General features: G+C 34.3%; 1 protein-coding gene across 1 annotated transcript in view; it reads right to left on the reverse strand.

The window, feature by feature from the left end:
- Nucleotides 1-3,168: 3,168 nt before the first annotated feature.
- LOC141498966 (uncharacterized) overlaps nucleotides 3,169-22,130 on the reverse strand; it is a 263,553-nt gene continuing 244,591 nt past the window's right edge. The window contains exon 15 of the mRNA XM_074201973.1: nucleotides 3,169-4,224. Within this exon, the coding sequence (XP_074058074.1) occupies nucleotides 3,779-4,224 (446 nt within the window). The 3' untranslated portion in view covers nucleotides 3,169-3,778. The remainder of the gene's footprint in view (nucleotides 4,225-22,130) is intronic.

A 22,130-nucleotide genomic window follows, 5' to 3' on the forward strand; every position in this document is an offset into this window, starting at 1 on the left:
AAATTCAACAAATTTCTTCCATTTAAAAAATAAATATGGTTTGTGTGTCTACGACATTTCAACTTTAGTTTTGATCTTCCATTAGCTTTAATGGCAAAAAAAGGTTCATTTCTTCTTTCTCAGCTTGGATGCCTTTTTGTTCAGTGATTGTACCCAAACTAAGGAAGCAATGAAATTGTCATCATCCACATGTAATGTTCAAGCCTTATTAAATTTAACCTAAATGAATGAAATACAGCTGAGAAGAGGAAGCAGCTTTCATCAAAAAAAGGAAATCTTTCCAGAATTATTCTATTTCTTTCCTTCAAAATAACCTCTTTCGAGGTTATTTCAAGCTACAAAGTATGGCTTAAGGGAAAAAGTTGGCCTTAGTTGATCTTTCCCATACTTGCCAATATCTCTATTATATTTTATCTACTTATTCTGTTTGAGGATACTTCTGTTCTATGAAACCCATTTAAAAATGTTTACTCATTCTGGATATTTGCATTATGTTTAAAATATTTGGGAAGAAATTGTCTTCTTTTAGAAGAACTTGCCTGAAAAGAATTTGGATTTAGAAATTATAGTAGTTGCAAAATTCTGAATTCTAAATACAAATCAATTCTTCAGGCAGGTCTGTGATGAAGAGTGAGAAAAAAACTCCAAGCAGGACAGTGATGCTCATTCCCTATGTAGGAAACACTGCACAAGCTTACTTTACACAATAGTGACTTTGCTTTTCCCTCCTCATTGGAACTACTGATTCATTATAAAGTTTAAAGTGCAACTTAGCATGGCCAAAGAAGGTAAGGTATTGCTAAAGCCTACTTGCAGCAATTGAAAAGATGAAAAATGTTCACATCAAAAGTGGTTATGTTTACAAAAATCTCCAGACTTCAAAACTGGAATCAGCTGATAGGAAAGGTAAATAGAAGTGAACATATTCTTAGGTCTTAAGAGAACTTTTGGAGTAAACTATTATTTTGCCAGAGCTTGATTAAGTTAAGTAGCAATGATAAGTCACATAGAAGGCAAATATACATTTGTAGGAAGGGATTTTTTTTATCCCATTTTCATATTGCTTCTTATAGTATGTCTCTTTAATTGTTCAATTCTTAAGGAAATAAGTTATCTGATTCATTTAATAGTTCTCAGAATTTCAAAGACCATTCAATTAAGTTCAATCCAGCAATTATGGTCATTATAATATTATTATTAATTATAATAGAAATAACTCTGCAGAGTAGATAGAGCCTTGGACTAGGAGTGAAGAAGACCAAAGTTCAAATTCAGCCTCACATATATTTACTAGCATATGACCCTGGGCAAGTCATTTAAGCTCTAACTCAGTTTCTTCATCTATAAGATAGGAGTAATAATAGCATCTACCTTCCAGAGCTGTTATAAGGATCAAGGTAGATAATAATTGTAAAGTATCTTAGCATAGTGTCTGGCTCATAGTAAGCACTATATAAATATTAAAAAGGATGATGATAATGATAACTACAATGACAATGATGATGATGTAATTATCACTACTTACTATGGTAAACTGCAAAGAGGTTGTGGGTATAAAAAGAGTTTGTATCAAGAATGGCAATTTGAATACTAGTTTTTACACTTCTTTGTTGAGTGACTATGGGCAAATATTCAACCTCACTGAGCCTCAGCTTCCTCATCAGTAAAATGGAGAGGGGTGTTATTTATTCTACCCATCTCAATGTGCTATTGTGAGGAAAGTATTTTGTAAATCTTTAAAATACCAGAGTTTGTATTTTTATCGACTAAGACACCAATGCCATCTGCTGGCAGCTTTAGGACATTAGAAAACTAGCCCCTAAGGGGGCATGCCTAAATCAACCTATATAAGTAAGTAATGGCAAATATTGCATCATATTCATGAAATAGAAGGGGAAGGGGGAAAGAAAAGGAGATTATTTTGTATCAGATTACAACAAAAGGCAGTAGGAGAATGGAACACCATTCAAATGTAATAAACTGTTATGTACAGTCTAGAAAAGGCACCTGGGACAACCTTGGGGGAGAAAAGGTAGGAAACTTTGGAGATGCTATATGAAGCTATTACTGGAGAGGTAACCATAATAACAAAGAATCTTAGCATGGCAGGAGAGTAAAGACCTTACCTGTAGAGAGGCTTCAGTATTCCATCTCCCTATGGCCACAGGGTACCACAGGGAGAAAGCAGGTGAGTTGGTAGAAGGCAAGGAAAATGAGGCATGTTCAGTCTCCTACTGCATCAGGGACCACCTCCAGTCATCCTGATTTATATCTTGCTACTGGACCCAGTTGGTTCCAGAGCAAAGATTGAGGCTGATAACTTTCAAAACTTAAAACCAATTTACTTGCAAGTCAACTTTACCTTTCTGAGATCATTGATCCTCTTTTTGGTACAACAATAACAACAATATTAGTCAAAGGAACAGCAGAAATCTAGGGATAAAGTATACCATGTAAATTTTGAAGCGCTGACCTTTGTAACTACCTTTGTAACAATTTTGCTACCATAAGTACAAAAACAGTATTTCTGCCACTATCTCAAATCCCATGATACAATGAGAGGCAGTATGGTATAGGGAAAATGAAATTGCTTCATGGATTCAGGAGACATGAATCTAGTTTTATCTCTACCACTAACTCTGTGCCCTTGGGCAAATCACTTTTCCTATTTACACCTTGATGTCCCCATTTCTGAAATGAAATATTTGGATTAAATGATCCCTAAGGTCCTTTCTAGGTCTTAAACCTATAATCCTGATACCTGTATTGTGGTATTTTTCCAGGATGAGAGAAAAATCAATGTATTTAGCCAAGCACCTTCTTTTAACAAGTTTAAAACTAATGAAACAAATGGATAAACACAAAGACCAGTGTTGTTTGGGGTTTTTTTAAACAATGCTTTTATGGAACAGCTAGCAAATTAACCACATGTATGTTCTTAATTACTTCAGATATAATTATTGCCTTTGGCAAAACAGACAAGACTGGCACACTAGCAATATTCATATTTTATCTTGATTTAAATTCTTAGAAACTGATTAAATTCTTAGAAAAGACTAGATATTTCTGTCTTCTGGTTCAATGAAAAAATAGAAAAGTGATTATTTAAGTACACTTTTAAATAAAGACTCAGAAAATGTCCTGAAATTTCAACTTTATTGGTTTGTTAACAGAACATCAACTTTAAAATCTGAACATCCTAAATATCCAAAGAGATTTTTAGAAGAAAATATCTAGTTGAAAAACAAATTAACTATATGCTAACTACATACTTATTAACTCCTTTGCTAAATATTCTTTAAACACACTTAACAAAAGCAGGCACTTCATTCTATTTACTCCATGTAAAAGTGCATTTCTGCTATTACTTTCAAATAAGGTAGAGTAATATTTTAACATTTCTAGCAGCATGAAAAGCAGATGATATTTTTTTTATCAATCATTAAATTAAGAGACAGATGGTTGAAATCTAAGAAACCTTCATTCATGAAGCCAATTGAGGTAATATTGAGGAGCTGTATCTATTTGTTCCAGAATGAGATTCACAGAGCAAGATGGACAATCATATGTTAAAATTACAAAAAAAGAAGAAAAATTAAAGAATTATTAACTTTTTATACCATTTACAATTCATTTCTTTGGAACTGATCTATAGAAAATCTTACCCTTCAAAGCTACTTATTTAGGTTTGGAATCTGTGTTGGCATGTGAGGTTTACCTGCACTAAGAACAAATACCAGAAGCATACTACAGGGGCTGGCTGAATGGGGCCCCCTGATTAATCCTGTGAAGACAGTCTTGTGGATTTTATGATCTTTAGCCTGAAGTTCTTCCCTCGGTGGTGGCTGGGGGCCCTCTCAATAGTTTCTTCCTGAAGGCGCCAGGAGGAACAGTTTCTTGAACTTTCTGCTCTACTTGAAAAAATGGAATTAATTACCAGTTTCTCTTTCTGAGGCGAAAACTGGGATATGGACAGTTGGGTTGGCATGTTTTCTGACACTACAACACTTTCCCTTTTCCACTTTGAAAACCTTGAAGGGGGCTCCATTCCTTTCTCTCTCTGTTCCCTTCTTAAAATCTGGAGTTCTCTTATCGCTTGCTCCAGCTCAATTCTTAAGACTTCCATTTCTCGTGTCGCTTTATCTCGTTGCTCTCCACAGTCTCTGAGAGATTGCTCTAAAGAAAGGAAAAACTCCTTTCCCAATCTTGACAATGCTTCATCACCTCGAGAGAAAGAAAGAGAAGCAGCAGCAGCTACATTATACCAGATACTCAAGAACAGCTACATTATACCAGATACTTCAAGAACTGTGGTTAAGAATTGTTCAGTGGGGTGCAAAAGTGAGTACAAAAATGAAAAGGAAAAGCTACATGGAATGTAACCAAGGGGGAAAGACTAGAGGAAGGGATTAGCACTAGAATGATGATAGGTTCCTATTTTAATTGCTAGCCTTGCTATCTAGGTCCTAAGCCCCATTGCTTCTTTGCTACTGAAGAACTGCAAGTACTAGCCATATCCTCTGCATGTTTTGCTGTGGATCAAAGTCAGAGTAGTCTTGAAACCCAGGAGGAGATATTGATAAATAATAGAGTACAGTTGGACATTTGATATTTTAATCTAATTTGCCTTGGCTTATCACTTTTAATCATTATTTTTCAAAAACTTAAACATTTGAATATGTTAACAGTCATGCATGTGATGGAGATTCTTATGAGGAATTCAGGGTCCACAGTGATTCTTAGGAGGTATTTTGTTTTAATTTTCAAATAATGTGGGGTATATTTTATTGGCACTACAAATAGTTTCTTTAATTTAATGCTTCTGCCCCAAATCCTTATAATTTATTTATGGTATATCATAAGGACATCCCTGAAAATTAACCCCCCAAATATAACATGTAAACTAAAAGAGGAGTAATAGTCCTAACTTCTTTGCTATGGTGATGGTTTTATGGGTTGCTTGTATATATTCACATATATAATTCTCAGTTTATTTTAGTTTCATTTTAGCATCTGCTGACAGAACCCCTCTCTTCTTTTGTCTATCAGACAGCTCCCTGAGTTGGGATTCAGTGTGGCAAAGTCCCTATGAGCATGTACTCTAGGGTAACCATCCCAGTTCATTATATCCTAGATGCAATCTGCTCATGTAAATTTCTCTATAGTAAAAATTTATTACATGTTTTTTGTGGGATTCACACTGGAAACAACCTCATAGAGAAATAAAGTTGGGTCCACTTATTCAGAGCTCACTGCTTGTCAGTCACTGTGCTAGGCCCTGAGACTTAGATAAAAGAAAAAGTAAAATTGTCTTTGTTTTTGAGTAATGTTTGTCCTTCATTCTCAAAGAAGACCATGCCATCAGGATATGATACCATGACAAGCAAGTGAATTAGATTTGCACGAGGGGGTTGTGCTAATTCACCCAGCCTCACTTTCTACTTCCAGAATCATTTGGGACCAGTGGCCAGATATGAATCAGGATGATTGGAGATGGCCCTGGGTACTTTTAAGTAATTTACATTTTAATAGAAAGATTCCCTTCTAAGCTAATTGATTTTGATTATAATGATAAAACTTCTCCACTAAAGTCCTTTCACAAAGTCTGGATGCTCAGAGTTTAGGAATACAGAACACAAACTCTGGAAGGTTCCACCATGCTAGAAAGGTCCTGTATATGGATCCAGCAATATACTTAATATCTGACAAATGAGGATTCTTAACCTAACAAAAAGCTGTGGAGTCTATCAATAGAAGTGATAACAAATAATGCTGAGTAACCAGTTCTGGTGGTGAGCCCTTCTTACATCAAAGAATTATAGTATTAGTTTCACACATGCAATAGAGACTTGAATCCTGACTCTGAATCTAAAATATTTATTCTTTCCATTATATAATATTATTGCTAATATTTTCTCAAATTCTCTAATTATGATTTAAAATTAATTTCTTTTTGCTAGAAACAGAGGTTATTTTGTCACTATACACTCTTTTTTTCCCTTTTTTTGGGGGGGGGAGAATTTAAAATTTTTGTTATTTATGTTTAAACATCACTATCTTCTTAAATTTGAGTTTCAAATTTCCCCCCCTTAATCTTCCCCTACCCACTAGCATATACTATGTACTTAATACATATTGCTTATATCAAAAGGGTAGTAATATATCAGTGGAGTGTTAGCTTATATTAATATCAATATTAACTAAAAAAGATAATGAGATTTTAAAATTGTATCCACTTTGCTTTGTGCACTGAGGGAAATGCTAAATACACAAATAGACAGAATATCCTGAAACCATCCTGACTGAATCCACTATAAATTTATGTTATATAATCTCTAATGGGTCACAACCATTGCCAGGCAATTCTACCATAACATCCTTAACAACTCACTTTCCTTCTCTCCACATTGGTTCTTCCAAACTTTTTTTTTATCTTTCCTCAAGCCTCCATGGCTCCCCCTTCTCCCACATTCTTGATTAAGCAACTTGCCTCAAATTTTAAAGTAAAAGCTGAGACAATTCACAGTGAATCCCCTCTTCTCTCCTCTCACTCAGGTACCTTCTACTATCATCTCCTTAATTGCTATTTCACATAATTATGAAATGACCTTAACTCCTTGCCAAGCCTAGCCCCTCTCCTCATTCAAGTAATCCTATTCCATAGTGGGAATTGTGAGAATCGAGTGAACCACACTGACTCCATCTTGGGACTCAATTCTAGACCTAGCTCAGTCTTTTTCTATTTAATTATGGCTCTAGTCCGATTTCTCTCTTGTGAGAAAACCTTATTCAATTATGGATTTTTCTGCATTATGTGAACCTAGCCCTATGCAGCTGGGAAGCCCAAAGACCTCTACCTGTTGCTTAGAGACCCTTAACTAAGAACCTAGACTGGGCTGACCCAGTCAAAACCAAATATTGATGCAAGAAGTTTTCTCACAATTATACATTTCAAGCAATCCATATGTCTTATATGAAAACTGACCCTGTACTGGTCAATCAGTTACTATTTCCTTGTTCTTTTGACTGAAGACAGACACTTGGCAGTAAATGGGACACCTCTTTTTCTGATTTCAGGGAATCACATCTGTTTGCTGTCTCCCCTCCCAACTTGGAAAGACTTTAATCTTTACTCTAATTAGAAATCAGATTACCTAATCTTATTTCCTGCTATAATCTTGCTAATTATTTTCTTGACTCCCCCTGAATTCAGGGTCCAGGGTCTAGTTGAGGAGAAGTGATGCCAATTTGTTATGCAATTGACATATTTGCATTGCCTAAAGAAAATCACTATGCTTGGAGATCTGAATCCTTGTTTCCTCTGTCACATCATCCCACCTTCTCCAAAAGTCTACACTTCTGTCATCCTAATCCTTTTATTTATTTCAAATGATCCCAGTCTACTAGTTCATTTCCTACAAACATGCCCATATCTCCCCAATCCTTAAAAAAAAATATCCTCACCTGATCCTACCATTTATGCTATCATCCTATTTCTCTTCTGCCCTTTGTAGTTAAATTCCTCCAAAAGGACCTCTTCAACTGATACTTCCATTTTCTCTCCTCTCATTTTCTTCTTCACCCAGATTTTTGTCATTCCACCAAAACTGTTCTTTCTAAGTTCCTAGATCTCGTAATTGCCAAATCCAATGGCCTCACTCTTTTTGACCTTTCTATAGCCTTTTACACTGTTGATCACTCATCTTTAATACTCTCTTTTCTCTAGGTTTTCCGGATACCATTTTCTCTTTATTCTCCTACTTGTTTGATAGAGCCTTCCCTGTTTGCTTTGCTGGATCCTTATCCAGGTCATACCCTCTATATTTATTCCATACTACTATGGAATAGGGCCCTCTTCTCTTCTTCCCCTATACTACATTACTTGGTGGTCTCATCAGCTCCCATAGATTTAATTACCATCTCTATGCTAACAATTTTTAAATCTACTTAACCTGTCTCAAACTCTCTCCCAATCTCCAATCTTGCATTTATGACTACCTCTCAGACAACTCAAACTGGATTTCCAGTATACATCTTAAATTCAATATTCCAAAATTGAACTCATCTTTCCCACCCCTACCTTCCCTATCACTGTAGAGGGCAACACCATCATCCCAGTCCCTCAAGCATACAACCTAGAAGTTCATTCACTCCCTACCACTTCCCACTATTTCCAAGCTGTTGTAAAGCCTGTTGAATTTACCTTTACAACATTTCTCTTCTCTATGCTATCACTGCCACAACTCTAATTCAGGTCTTCATTATCTCATGCCTAGACTATTGCAAAAGCCTACTGGTGGGTCTGCCTGCCTGTCTCTCTCCATTCCAATCCATCAGTCACTTCATTCAGTCACTAAAATAATTGTTTCAAAAGCAGGTCTGGTCATGTCACTCACTACTCAGTAGACTTCAGAGGTTCCCTATAGCTTCCAAGATCAAATACAAAAATACTTTTTTTGATATTCAAAGCCCCTAATAACCTAGCCCTCTCCTACCTTTCTAGTCTTCTTATATTTTATTCCTTGAAACGTACTCTTTGATCCAGTGATGCTGGTCTCTTGACAGTCCCACGAATCCTCCTGACATTCTCTCTGGTTGTACCCAACAAGTTTTAAAGAAAATCTCACCCTTAAAAGCAAGTCTTCCCTACCTCTTTTAATTCTTATATTTACCTCTGCTAATTATTTCCTTTTTATCTTGTATATAGTTTCTTTTGTATATATTTGACTGCATGTTGTTTCCCCCATTCAATTGTAAGCTTCCTAAGGACAGGGATGGTTTTTTGCCTCTTTTTGTATTTCCAACACTTAGAATAATGGTTGGCATACAATGGGAACTTATTTAATTCCTATTGATTGATTGATTTAGATAATTGGGGCAGGGAGTTAAAATAGTTAGGGACATGTGAAGACCTGCTGTAAAAGGAAGAGTGCCATTCAGTTTTTGAGAATAAAGAATCAAAAGAAATGGAGTGGATTATTCCCAACTTGACAGTCCCATTCTAGACTGAAACTTCGATAAAGCATCAAGAAAGAATGGCAAGAGAAGGTAAAAAGAAAAACAAAATTGGAAACAGCTGTTCTCAAGCAGCTTGCATCCTGCTGAAAAGGGAGGAAAGGAAAATCATAGTCATGAAAGCAATGAAACTCATCCTACCCCTATATTGAGAGTTCTATATAACTAAATATATATATATATATATATATATATATATATATATATACATATACATATATATAATGTAAATACTAGCAGGTGACAGGGAATTAAAGTATATTTTTTTCCTATGGGCAAAATGACTGTACCTTTACATTTTCATAGGTAAAAGAAAATAGGTTGGAAAAGGAATATATTGTTAAAAATCAAAATGAAAAAGTCATCATCATTATAGGGGAATGTTCACACTTAACTTTTGATAATTATAACACTCCTTATATAGAGAACAACTAAAATGGAAAGATGATTTAAAGCCAAGCCAATATAATGAAAATGACTGTTACTATCAAAAATAATTTGCAGGTTTAGTATTATACTAATCAAACTACCAAAGGGATCATTTTTAGAGCTAGACAAAACAACAACAAAATTCATTTGGTAGAAAAAAATCGAGAATATCCAGGGAAAACATAAAAAAAAGATGTGAGAATGAAAGAGGAATAATACTCCAAGATCTCAAACTATATTTTGAGGTAAAAATCATCAAAACCATTTGGTACAGCTTTACAAAGCAGAAAAGAAAATTAATGGAATAAACTAGATCAGGAGAAATCAGAAGTAATAATAATTTATAATAAATAATAATCAGTGTTTGATTTAAACCTAAAAAAATAATTACCCAGGAAAAGAACTCCCTATCTGCTAACAATAGCTGGAAAAACTTCCATCCAAAAGAAATTTCTAGGTAGAAACAATATTTTACATCATTTCACAATAAACTCAAAATGGGTAGGTAACCTAAATATCAAACATTATGTCATTTGAATTTGGAAATACATATTTATTTATATTTTGTATAAATTTCACAGTGTGAAATTCATATATATATATATGAATTTCACACTGTGGGTTCAGTGAATTCATAAATAAGGGATAAAGTTATCTATGAAGGACAATATGAATAATTTTGATCACAAGAAATCGAAAAGTTTTCTCTAAACAACCATACAGCTAGTATGAGAAGGGACATGGTTGACAGGGGAGAATATTTTGTATCAAATGACTCTGGCAGGGGTCTGATATCTAAGATTATATAGATTTCTAATAAGACATATATAGGAGTAAAAGCTATTCTGTAATAGATTAAGTGATCAAAGGAAATCATCAAAAAGTTCTCAAAAGGAGAATTACAGATTATTATCAACCATATGAAAGGATGTCCAAATACTAACAAGAGTTACCTAAATATCCCTGAGGTTTCACTCTGCAAACTGTTCAAAGTGACAAAAATCAAGACAGTTGGGGCAAAGAGGAATGGAAGTATCTTTGGACAGACAAGTACCCTTACACATTTCTGGCGGAACTCTGAAGTTTTATATTCCTATCTTGTCATTATGCAAATAAAACTATCTATTTCCTTAAGGATAAAATATTTTGTCTTTGAAAATCCATCACACCTTGGTCCCAATCTATCTTGTCATACATTGCTCCTCTCCCAGCACTCTATGGTCCAACCAAACTGGTTCTTCTCTGTCCTTACATGAGACATTGAGACATTCTGTCTCTCATCTCCAGACCTTTGCACTGAATGCATCCCAAGCTGGGAATTCCTTCCTTCCCCACTTCTCCCTCAGATAATCTCTTTTCCTTGGAGATACAGCTCAAGAACCCCATATATATACATATATATATATATATATATATATATATATATATATATATATATAGTTTGCTTTGACCCTTCCATCTCTAATAGCTAGCTTATATTTATTGTGGACATATTGTGGATATATGGTAGGTGTGTTTCCCTATAACAGAATGCCAACCCCTAGAGAAGAGGGTTTTGTGTTTTTGTTGTTGTTACTTGTTCCTAGTACAGTGACTGACACATGTTGAGTAATTAATAAATACTTGCTGAGTGATATATCCTGCTCTTAGTGAACAAGAAGGACAGGTAAAAGAGAAGATTCAAGCCTGTAGCTACTGGCTAGTGAGTACTCAACTTGATGTCCTTGGTGAGGAATCTCCTTTTGGAAAGGAAATGCCTATTTCAGTCAATTCTCTAAGAACAAAGCCTACTTGTGAGAGGAAAGACTGCTAAGGATTTGTCCCTAGTCCTTTGATTAAATGTATTAGGGCTTTGCCTTTATAAAGTTATCTCTTAAGTTATCTTTATGCTGGAAGGGATATAAACAGAGCCACTCTTTTTGTTAATGGGAGGCTATGAAACCAGAAATTAGAAATGGAGAAAAGTCCTCCAACCTTGCACCTAGAGAAGCTGCTAAGTATTTAATCAATGACCAATAGTGACTATGAGACTTGCAGAATTTATCAAGTAGTAGCTTTGAGAGACCAGTCATGGTCTGGGCAATGCCCAATAGGTACCAATTTCCTTGCGTAATTGTCACATATAGTTCAAACATAGTAATACTCAAATGCTTAACATGAAATGAATGGATATTTAAACATGTGGCATAGTATTACTAAAGAATTTTTTTTAATTCTTCTGATATTAAGGGAAATTTTTGGAAAGTAATCTGGTTATGTCAGACTTCTTTAATTGTCAACAAATCTCCTGCCAGATTTTTGCTATAAATATTCATTATAGTTAATTTTGTCTATAAAAAGAAAGCTTAAATTATCTTTCTATGGGAATTAAGGGTTAGCACATTTCTGTATTCACTGTGAAGGGCATCATAGTAAAAGGAGCTGGGATTTATATGTTGTACTAGGAACTCACTTCACATAGTGAAAATGTGATTTACAGGTATGGATTTTTCTCTAAGGCTTTACTCAAGCCTGAAGATCCCAATGTTGTTGTTTTGACTATAGGAAACAGGGGAGTCATGTTATTTAATGAGCTTGCCAAGGGAGAAGGCTTTCAGACTGTGACATTATTTTTCATCTACTGCCTACTACTATTATTTTGGCTAACATCTTCACACTATCCAGTTGCTCTCCCTATTTCTGTTCCAACCTAAAAAACAAATGTTCTACAATTGTCACCTCTTATTTTTCTGATCTCTTCCTCCTCAAACCTATCCTATTCCTCTCCTATTCCAACCCTGCCCTCCCTTGTAACTGGAATTCCTGTTTCAGAGAGAATAAATTTCCCTTAGTTCTGCACCTCTTTCACTCACATTTACTCTTTTGTCCTGTTGTTGCTCATCTCTCAGCAAATATCAGCTCAGCACTATTCCCACCATAAGCTTCCTTCCCCTTTTATTTATGCTGGTGAATGCAGCTGGTGAATGTAGCAAGGCAGTCCTTTTATTCCTCCCTAACTGATTCCAGATCTTATTATCCACAAAAGCTATTCCAAACCTCTCAAGTTCCCCACACTCCTGAGAAAATTGGGGTCATTACTTCTGAGATACTTCTCTTCTTTTTAAAACCACATCATCTTCCCCCAATATCTCCTCTGACAATGAAGTGGTCTGACTCCTTGCCAAGGCCAATACTTACCTCTATATGTGCCTTCCCCTTAATCTCACATCCTGCTATCATTTCTATCTTCTCCTGTAGATGGTCACCTTCACTCATTTCCTTCCCCATCCCCAATATTTAACTTCTCCTTATATGTTGTTTCATTTTTTAATTTTCAGATTTGTAACCTTGGTGTTATCATTAACAACTCACTCTCTCTTGCACCTATGGATTTATGAGTTGACAAACCCTGCCTTTAACTTCTTTGTCTTGCAACCAATACCTTCTCTCTATTCATGTAGCTAGCTACCATTTTAATTCAGAGACTCATCATCTCTAATCTAGATTATTCCACTAGCCTCCTAAATGGTTTTCCTGCCTCAATTTTCTTCCCATTCCAGTTGATCCTTCAAAGAACTACCAAAATGATGGACAAATCTAACCATGCTATTCCACTACTCAATAAAACTTCAATTGCTTCTAGAATTAAAATATACATTCATCTGCTAAAGTTCTTCACAACCTGGCTCCAACATTTCTAGTCTCTTCCTGAATTCTATGGTCCAACCAAACTGAATTTCTCTTTCTTTCTTAAACAAGACATCTACCACCCATCTCTGTGTCTCTCTGCTTTTCCATGCCCTTATGCTTAGAATGTACTTTTTTCTCATGCCTTTACCTCATAGCATCCTTCCTTTTCTCCAAATAATATCTTCTACATAAAGCCTTCTATGATTCTCTTCACCAGCTAATGCTGTCCCCCCCTTCCTAATAATCTTCAATTCTTCTGTATATAATTACATATGTATTCATCATCTACCCATTAGGATTTAGGTTCCTTAAGAGTAGAGGTGGTTTGATTCTTTGTCTATCTAACCACTAACATTGTGTCCAGCACATGAAGGACTGTTAATAAATGCTTTCTAATTGGTTGATTAATTTCCAGTTTTCCCTATAAGCTTCAGCAACATGCTAAATGTATTTCATTTCTATGATCTACCAGGCATCACTAAATTTATACTCCTTGACCCCTTCCCTCCTTACTTCATAAATGTTCTCCCAATTGTAGTCAAAAGGAAGTAGAACATCTCACTCCTGGAAACTCAAATGGATTTATCCTCTCTATTTTCCTAATCTTGAAGAAGGAATGCCCCATCTTCCAAATACTCTACAAGATGGTTGGAGCAAAGGGCACTGCTTCTTCAGAGTAAAATTTTTAAAAATATTAAGGAATTATAATTGTAATACCCACAGAAGAATAATTAAATCCTACTTTCATTACATAATATCTTGGCAGGTGCCAAGGGGAGATGTGTGACAACTGTGTTTCAAAAAAAAAAGTTATTCATATTCTTTGCACATATGGGAATCACAATATCTAGAGGAGGAAAGGTTCTTCAAGATTAAAAAATCCAAGACTACATTTGTTTTACTATTGAGAAAATGAGGTTCTGAAAAGTCAAGAGTCCTCACCAAAGGTTGAACAGGTAGTAAGAAGAAGGAGAGGGACTCAAACCTGGATCATTCTGACTCTAAATTGAATGCTCACATATAACTAAGATGATGATTAATTGATCTAAAAGATCCTTTTAAAAGATTTGTGGTAAATGTGGTAGTTTAGCTAAATTTCTAGTTTTATGAAATGAAATAAAAAGCAAAAGGAATACTGCGCACGCGCACACACACACACACACACACACACAAAGAGCACAGTTTAAATACTTAAATTTCCTTTTACAGCACAATGCACAGCAGACATCTGTTTTTAGGTTTTTGCAAGGCAGTGGGGTTAAGTGGCTTGCCCAAGGCCACACAGCTAGGCAATTATTAAGTGTCTGAGACCAGATTTGAACCCAGGTACTCCTGAGTCCAGGGCCAGTGCTTATCCACTGCTTCACCTAGCTGCCCCCCACAGCAGACATTTCTAATCACAAGGATACTATAAAAACATAAATAAAACCAAGAAGTATTTCAACTCAAATCAATCAACAATGGCACTGTTGGTGAACAAATATGGGAATGTTGGTAAGTTTAAGACTGGGTCATTAAAGAAAAGGGCCAGTTTATTAGATAGGGATTCAATGTATCTTTTGAAAAATGTTTGGAGGCTGAGTCAAGATGGCAAAGTACAGGCAGCGACCAAGCTGAGCTCTCCCAATATTCCTTTCCAAACAACTTTAAAATAACTCCTCGAATCAAATTTTGGAGAGGTAGAATGAACAAAAGGTCACAGACATCTTTTAGCCTCTATCAACTTAAGAGGTTAGCAGGTGAGGTTTGTTCCACTAGGATGTGAAGCAGCCTGAAAGACAACAGTAGCACCTAAAGATTGGAGTCTACAAATTTCACCATAAAAGGCTACTTCAGTGACAAGGAAAGCCAAGACAAACTCAGGAGATCACAAAAACATCTGCCCTAGGAAACAGATTGAGGAGAGAAGATTTAAGAATAGAACTACCTGAAACTCATGATCAAAAAATAAAAGACTAGATATCCTATTTTAAGAAATTTTAAAGTAAAACTACCCTAAAAGAATAAATACAGAGAGAGTAAAATAGAAACCAAAAGAATCCACAAATCACCCCAAAAAAAAGATGCTAAAATGAAAACTCATAGAAATAAGAGAATGAAATCTCAGGGCTCCCAGGTCAAGGAGTATTTTTCAAGTATATTTCAAGTACCCAGAAAGAAACCTTCAAATATCAAGAAGTCAAAATCAAGATCACACAAGATTTAATAGTCTCCACATTAATATGATATTCTGAAAAACAAAGGAGTTAAGATTAGAACTGAGAATGTCTATCCAAGAAAAATGAGTATAATCTTTCCAGGGGGAAAAAAAGTGAATTTTGTATTAAATAGAGGTCTTTTAAGCATTCAGAACCAAATAGAAAATTAAACATTCAAATTCAGGTCTCAATAGAAACATAAAAAGGTAAATATGAAAGAGTAATTATCAGTCTCAATAAAGGAAAATTGTTTACATTCCTATGTGGGAAGATGATACATGTAACTCCTAAGAATTTTATCATTATTTAGACAGAAAGAATCTAAACAGAAAGAGAGCACAGGTGTGAGCAAATTATGTTGGAATGATCTTCAAAGAAAAGGAGTGAGAAAGAGGGATACACTGAGAGAAAAGGAAATGGAGGGGTAAAATGGGTAAACTCTTCTAAATTAAAAAGGCATGCAAGGAAGAACTTTTATAATGGAAGGATAAATGGGTGATGTTGGCAATGCTCACTCTCATTAGGATAAAAGATACATATAATATATATATATAATATATGATATTCACATACTTAGTTGGAATCAGAAATCTATCTTACTCAACAGGGAAATAAAGAAGAAAAAAGATAAGAATTGTGAAGGGTCGGGGGGAAGTCCAGACATGACAGATTAAGGGAGGCAGAGTCAGAAGCAAAACAGACCATTTGTCATAATTGTAAATGTCAATGATATGAACCCACCCATAAAATGGAAGTGGATAGTACACTGAATTAGAAATCAGAATTCAGAAATGTGTTGTTTACAAGAAACGCATTTGAAAAAGAAAGACATGCAAAATTGAGCTAAAGCTAAGTGCTGGAGCAGAATCTACTGTGTTTCAACTGAAGTAAAAAAAAAACAACACCACAGGAGTAGCAACCATTTTGGAGACTAATTTGGAACTAAATCCAAAGGGCTGTAATGCCATTCCTAAAATCTATACTCCAAAGAGATTTTTTTTAAAAGCAAAAGGACCTATAAGTACAAAAATATTTATAGGAGCTCTTTTGGTGGTGGCAAGCAATTGGACATTGAAAGGATATTCATCATTTGTGAAATGGCTGAACAAGCTGTGGTATATGAATGTTATGGAGTACTGCTGTGCATAAGAAATAATGATGGATTTGATTTCAGAAAAAAAAGAGGAAGACCTGTAAGTACTGATGCAAAGTGAAGTAAGAAGAACTGGGAGAGCATTGTGCACAATAAGCAATATTATAATAATGATGGATTTGATTTCAGAAAAAACAGAAGACCTATAAGAACTGATGCAAAGTGAAGTAGGAAGAGCACTATGCACAATAAGCAATATTATAACAATGATCAACTGAAAGATTTTGGTACCCTAATCAATAAAATGAACCAAGATAATTCCAAAGGACTCAGGATTTTTAAAATGCTATCAACCTACAGAGGAAGATTTGATGAACTATAATATGATTAAGATGGAAATATGCTTTGCAAGATTCCACATATATAATTGGTATCATTTCTCTACTTCTTAGAAGGTGGTGAACTGGTGAGAGGGAGGGAGAGAATTTGGAACTCAAATTTTAAAAAGGAAAGAATGCTTAAAATAACTAAATAATTATTTAGAAAGAAAGAAAATCATTTAAAGTGTCTTGAAGTTATATAGAAAATTATTCTTTGAGAAAGGTTGTCCTATGTAGGAAGCAGTTTCAAAGATTTCCCAAATACACATAGAAAATTATACCTAGACTCTATGATTCATTATTAAAATTTATTTCTTGATATAAAAATTTGAAGGAGCTTGGTTTCCAGTAACTCTTAAAATTCAATGTATTTTTTAATCTCAAATCTCTCTTATAATCAATAATTAATTTAATTAATAAATTAACTATTAAAACTCTTATTTCCAGTACTGTCCTTTCTTCAGAGCTTGCCATCTATATCTCCCCAGGATATCTCTATCTAGAGATCTTACCAATAACTCAAACTATCTAGTCCTAAAACCAAATTTATGATCTAGCTTCAAAACTCTTTTGTTCTTCATTATTTTTTATCTGTGATACCATCATAAAACTTTATTATCTTTGACTTTCCTTCTCATTCCCTTCTCATATCCAATCATGTACCAATTTCTCTTGATTCTGCCTCTTCAGAATCATTCAAAGCCTTTCTCTTATAACTATTCCTAAAACCAAAAGCAAAGTCCAGGGCTTTTTTTTAACTACTTGCCTGGACTATTATGAAGGTTTTCTTATAGTATACTTCTATTTTCCCTCCATACCAATCTTCATATCATTGACAGATATCTTAGTTAAGCATTAGTCTGGACATGTTATTCTCTACTCAAAAATATCCTGTGGCACTCCACAGTCAAAGGATCCTAAGGTCTTTCACAATCTGGTATCATCCCACCTTTTAACAGCCTCATCTTCTATTTCTTCACCAACTTCACAGCCCCTGTTTTCTACATTCCATTCAAACTGAATTATTTTCCATTTCCTTTTCTAAGACTATACTTTGCAGCTTCTGAACCTTTCCCTAATCCATTACCTATAAGCCACAAGAGGATATGATCCCTCTGCTTTCCCAGAGCCTACTGTGATGTTCTGTACCCAGGAGGTATTTAATAAGTGTTTACTGAATTACATTTTTAATTGAATTTTGGTTAACCTCTGCTCTTGGAACACCTGTGTTTATATGCAATCATTAATCAATGACTTAAATAAAATCCAGGCATAAATAAAACGATACTACTGGCAAAAAGAAATTATTTTCCCTAAGGCAGATGTATAACATAGAACATAATCTTTAGCTTTGAACAAACATCAATAATCCAAGGTAAAACACAGTTTCAGTCTGATCACAATCAAACAAGTCAACATTATCTTTCAGCCTCTCTTCAGATATCAGATATGTATTATTCTTTATATCCAGTACCTATCACGCTGCCTGGTTCATAACAGATGCTTGCTAATTAATTGCTTGAATATTGCTTGAATACTGAAAATGGTGAAGAATAAATAGCAGTTAGGGGTAAAATCAGCTCTAACTTCAACCTTGGGAAACAAGTCAGCATTCTTTCTCTTAATCCATGATAATAGATAGTAATTATGAGAACTATTCAGCTGAAATCAATTACATTCATCTCTAAATATATATAGCATAATTACCCATTTCTGTATTACCACTGTTATACTATTGTCCCTGTGTGTGTATACTTAGGGATCATTTTATCTGTTCAATGACTGAACAAAACATTGTGTATAAGGTTCAATTCATTTCTTTAGCTTTTCTGAGTTTTGAAAATATCTTTTGGAAATTAATTCATTTGATAATTTATAGCATACTTTTACATTTCCAAAAGCAATTATTGAATTTTAAAATTCATGCTTTGCCTGAGATTAGAACAATTATTCCAACAATACTTAGGATGCTATACAGTTTTAAATGCCAGGAGAGGTTTTCCATGAATGCCAATCATGCAGTTCTTTTTTGTCCAGAGAAAAATAACTTGTAAATTCACATATATTCTCTCTTTGGAAAAGTTGGAAAATTTTACCATTACTTCATCATTAAAACAAATGAAGTGCTAAATGCTTTCTAAATCTCAACCACTTCCAACACTGCATTTTAGAAAGGTACGTGGTGCGATGGAAGGAAGTCTTCCTGGGGAACTCAAAGTCTTGAATTCTTGTTCTGACACTAATAAGCTCTGATATATTGGTTGTTGTGGTTGAATCAATTCATTCTGTCCAACTCTTTATGACCCCATGGACTACATACTGTCCATGGAGTTTTCATGGCAAAGATCATGGAATGGTTTGCCATTTTCTTCTTCAAAGGATTAAGGCAAAAAAAAATGTTAAATGATTTTCCTAGAACCACACATGCCCACACAAACTAACTCAAGTTTTCTGAGACTGAATTTGAACCCAGATCTTCCTGACTCCAGATCCATTACTCTACCCTCTGGGGCACCTTGCTGCCTCCTATAATATGTTGGACAAGTTATTTAAATTCTCTGAATCTCAGATTATTCCATTGTTAAAAAAAAATATTACTCAGAATACTTTCCCTGAGTTCTATTTCAATTCTACTATTTTATGGTCAGTATACTAAATGTTTTTCCTACCAAACAAGTGCAGGGCTTTAAAACCTTAAACAAATACTAGATTTCAATCTGGTTGAAAAGCAAAGTAAAGCATCCAATTTACTGCAGGTTATTTTTCATAAAGTTCTCAGCTACAGCTTTTATATTTTAAATACAGCCTAGTTATTTTTGTATTGATGGAATGAAGCCAAGAGGCACTGAAGAATACATATTCAATGTTGTATCCTGCTATAAAAGTTAGAGTAAATAAAACCTTATGAAAGGGGAAAAGATAGAAATTTGCTTATGTTGAAAAATCTCCCAATGTAAATAAGGTAACCATTTGATTAGATTCAAAGGATCAAATTTGGTCAGCCTGACAACAGGGACTTTATTCAGATATAACTAGAAGTTTCATATTAGAACATTAAACTAAATGTGAAAGTGGTCGCCCAACTAAGGTGTCCTGGTGTGATGGAAAGAATGATAGGCAGATTGCTTGCTGCCATAGGGAGGGTAGAACAGAAGGGAAGGTAATAGAAAAATGTTAGATGCAAAAGCTTATAAAAAGATGAATGTTTGCATGTATTTGGAAAAGAACTTTTAAAAATGAATCAATCAATTAATTAATTAATTAATTAATTAAATGATAGGGTTGGCGAGAGAGCATGTGGATTGCCAACTTGGCTCTACTTCTTGCTTTCTAGTTCTGCTACTTACTATCTGCAAGATGTTGGGGAGGTGACAATTCTTCTATGATACAATTTTTTCTTCTATAAAATAAAGGCGTTGGGGGTGGTTAGGTGGCACAGTGGATAGAGCACCAACCTTGGAGTCAGGAGTAACCTGAGTTCAAATCCGGCCTCAGACACTTAATAATTACCTAGCTGTGTGGCCTTGGGAAAGTCATGTAACCCCATTGCCTTGAAAAAAATCTAAAAAATAAAATAAAATAAAACAAAACAAAACAAAACAAGACAAAACAAAATAAAATAAAATAAAATAAAATAAAATAAAGTAAAGTAAAATAAAGGTGTTGGGCTATTTTGAGTTCTAAAATTTCTTCTACCTCTAACTATATGGTCATATGGTCACAAATATCCTTAAAAAGATAAAGGCTATTCTTATAACAGCGCCCCCCCCCAAAAAAAACAATGTAACCTATAGAGAGATTCAGTGACATATATCAGAACTAGTGGGTTCAGGGAAGTAGAATCATCTTATCAATTTTTCCAAACTATCATCCAGCCCTTAGTTTGAAACATGGAAAACTCAATTTTGTTCTGCCCTCTTTTTTCAACGCCAAAGATAAACAAGTGGATGGCAGAGATTTATTAGATAATTCACATTAAACAAAATCCAATTTACATTACTGATCTGAACTTTTTGCTAGTGACAGCAGTGGGGGGCTGTAAAATGGCAAGTGATATTTACAATGATTAAATTCTCTTCTCATTTTACTATTAAATTTCCCAATCAGGGTTAGTACTGGGTGATGTTGCCATACTGCCAATTTCATGAACAACTTCAGGAAGGCAGAATATCAATAAATTCCCCCAAGGTTCTTTCTGCCCTCAGCATGGGTGAGAAAATGGAGTCTTTTAATAAAGATTTTTGTCCCCACCATCCCTCTGATCAACCCCGTCCCCAACTCTTGCATTATTATTTTTTTTTAAAACAGACAGACCAGGTTTTGTAATAATAGTGTCTGTCAATTAAGTCCAATATTCAAATAGGCATAATAATAACTAATAATCAAACCACTAAATAATAGTAATTACTATTTCTGATTTTTTTTTTACAAAAACTGATTTTGCCCCTAAGTCATGGGATATGGTGATGTAACAAAAAAATAGAAAAAAAAATCTTTGGTCCAGAAAGTCACTTCCGAAAGTTACCTAATCAATCTTTTTATTTCTAAAGAGTACTGAACTCAGAGCATCCAAGTAGTTATTTTATGCATTATTTTCCACAATTTCTGGGGAGAGATATTTATCCATTTTCTCTGTTATGAGAAAACACTTAAGATTAGGAATTTTTGTCTTGTGACCTAAATCTCTATAGAAACATTTCCTTTCCTCATTCATTGATTCCTACTGTGAATAAAGAGAATAACTTCACAATCCTGAGCCAGATCCAGATTAGTATCAATAATGAATCTCTTGAAGTGGTGCATTATTTGAATCTGCAATAAGTATTTTCATTGTACTAGAACAAATACTCTTATTTTATATAATTATCTAATTATATAAATATATATCAATTATATATTGCATGTATAAATATTATATATATAATTATTCAAAAATTATATCATTTTATATAATTTCCAAAAGTGTGAATTCAAATACAAGCAAACTGTTCAATAGCTTCATGATTCACAGTAATTTGGATCAGGTTGGAGTCAACTAAGATGTAGAACACTGTCAGTGTAAAATTTACAATGCTAAGTAGATGATTTTCCATCTTCCACACTGTATAATACAATTGTGGATTAGCATTTCATTAATGAAAATTTAATGTTTTCATTTGATGTTTGCTTTTGGATGAAATTAGTAAAGATTTAGGTGTCAAATTGTAACTATATTAGTAATGCCATGTTATTTCCAATATTTATACCTCATTTCTGAAGGGCAGAATAGAGATATTAATATGCTCTACATATTTTCATTTTTTGAAACTGATAACTTTCATTGCCAATTTCTGAAATTCTATTTTA

The sequence above is a fragment of the Macrotis lagotis genome, chromosome X (assembly GCF_037893015.1).
Source record: "Macrotis lagotis isolate mMagLag1 chromosome X, bilby.v1.9.chrom.fasta, whole genome shotgun sequence".
Classification (NCBI taxonomy): Eukaryota; Metazoa; Chordata; class Mammalia; order Peramelemorphia; family Peramelidae; genus Macrotis; species Macrotis lagotis.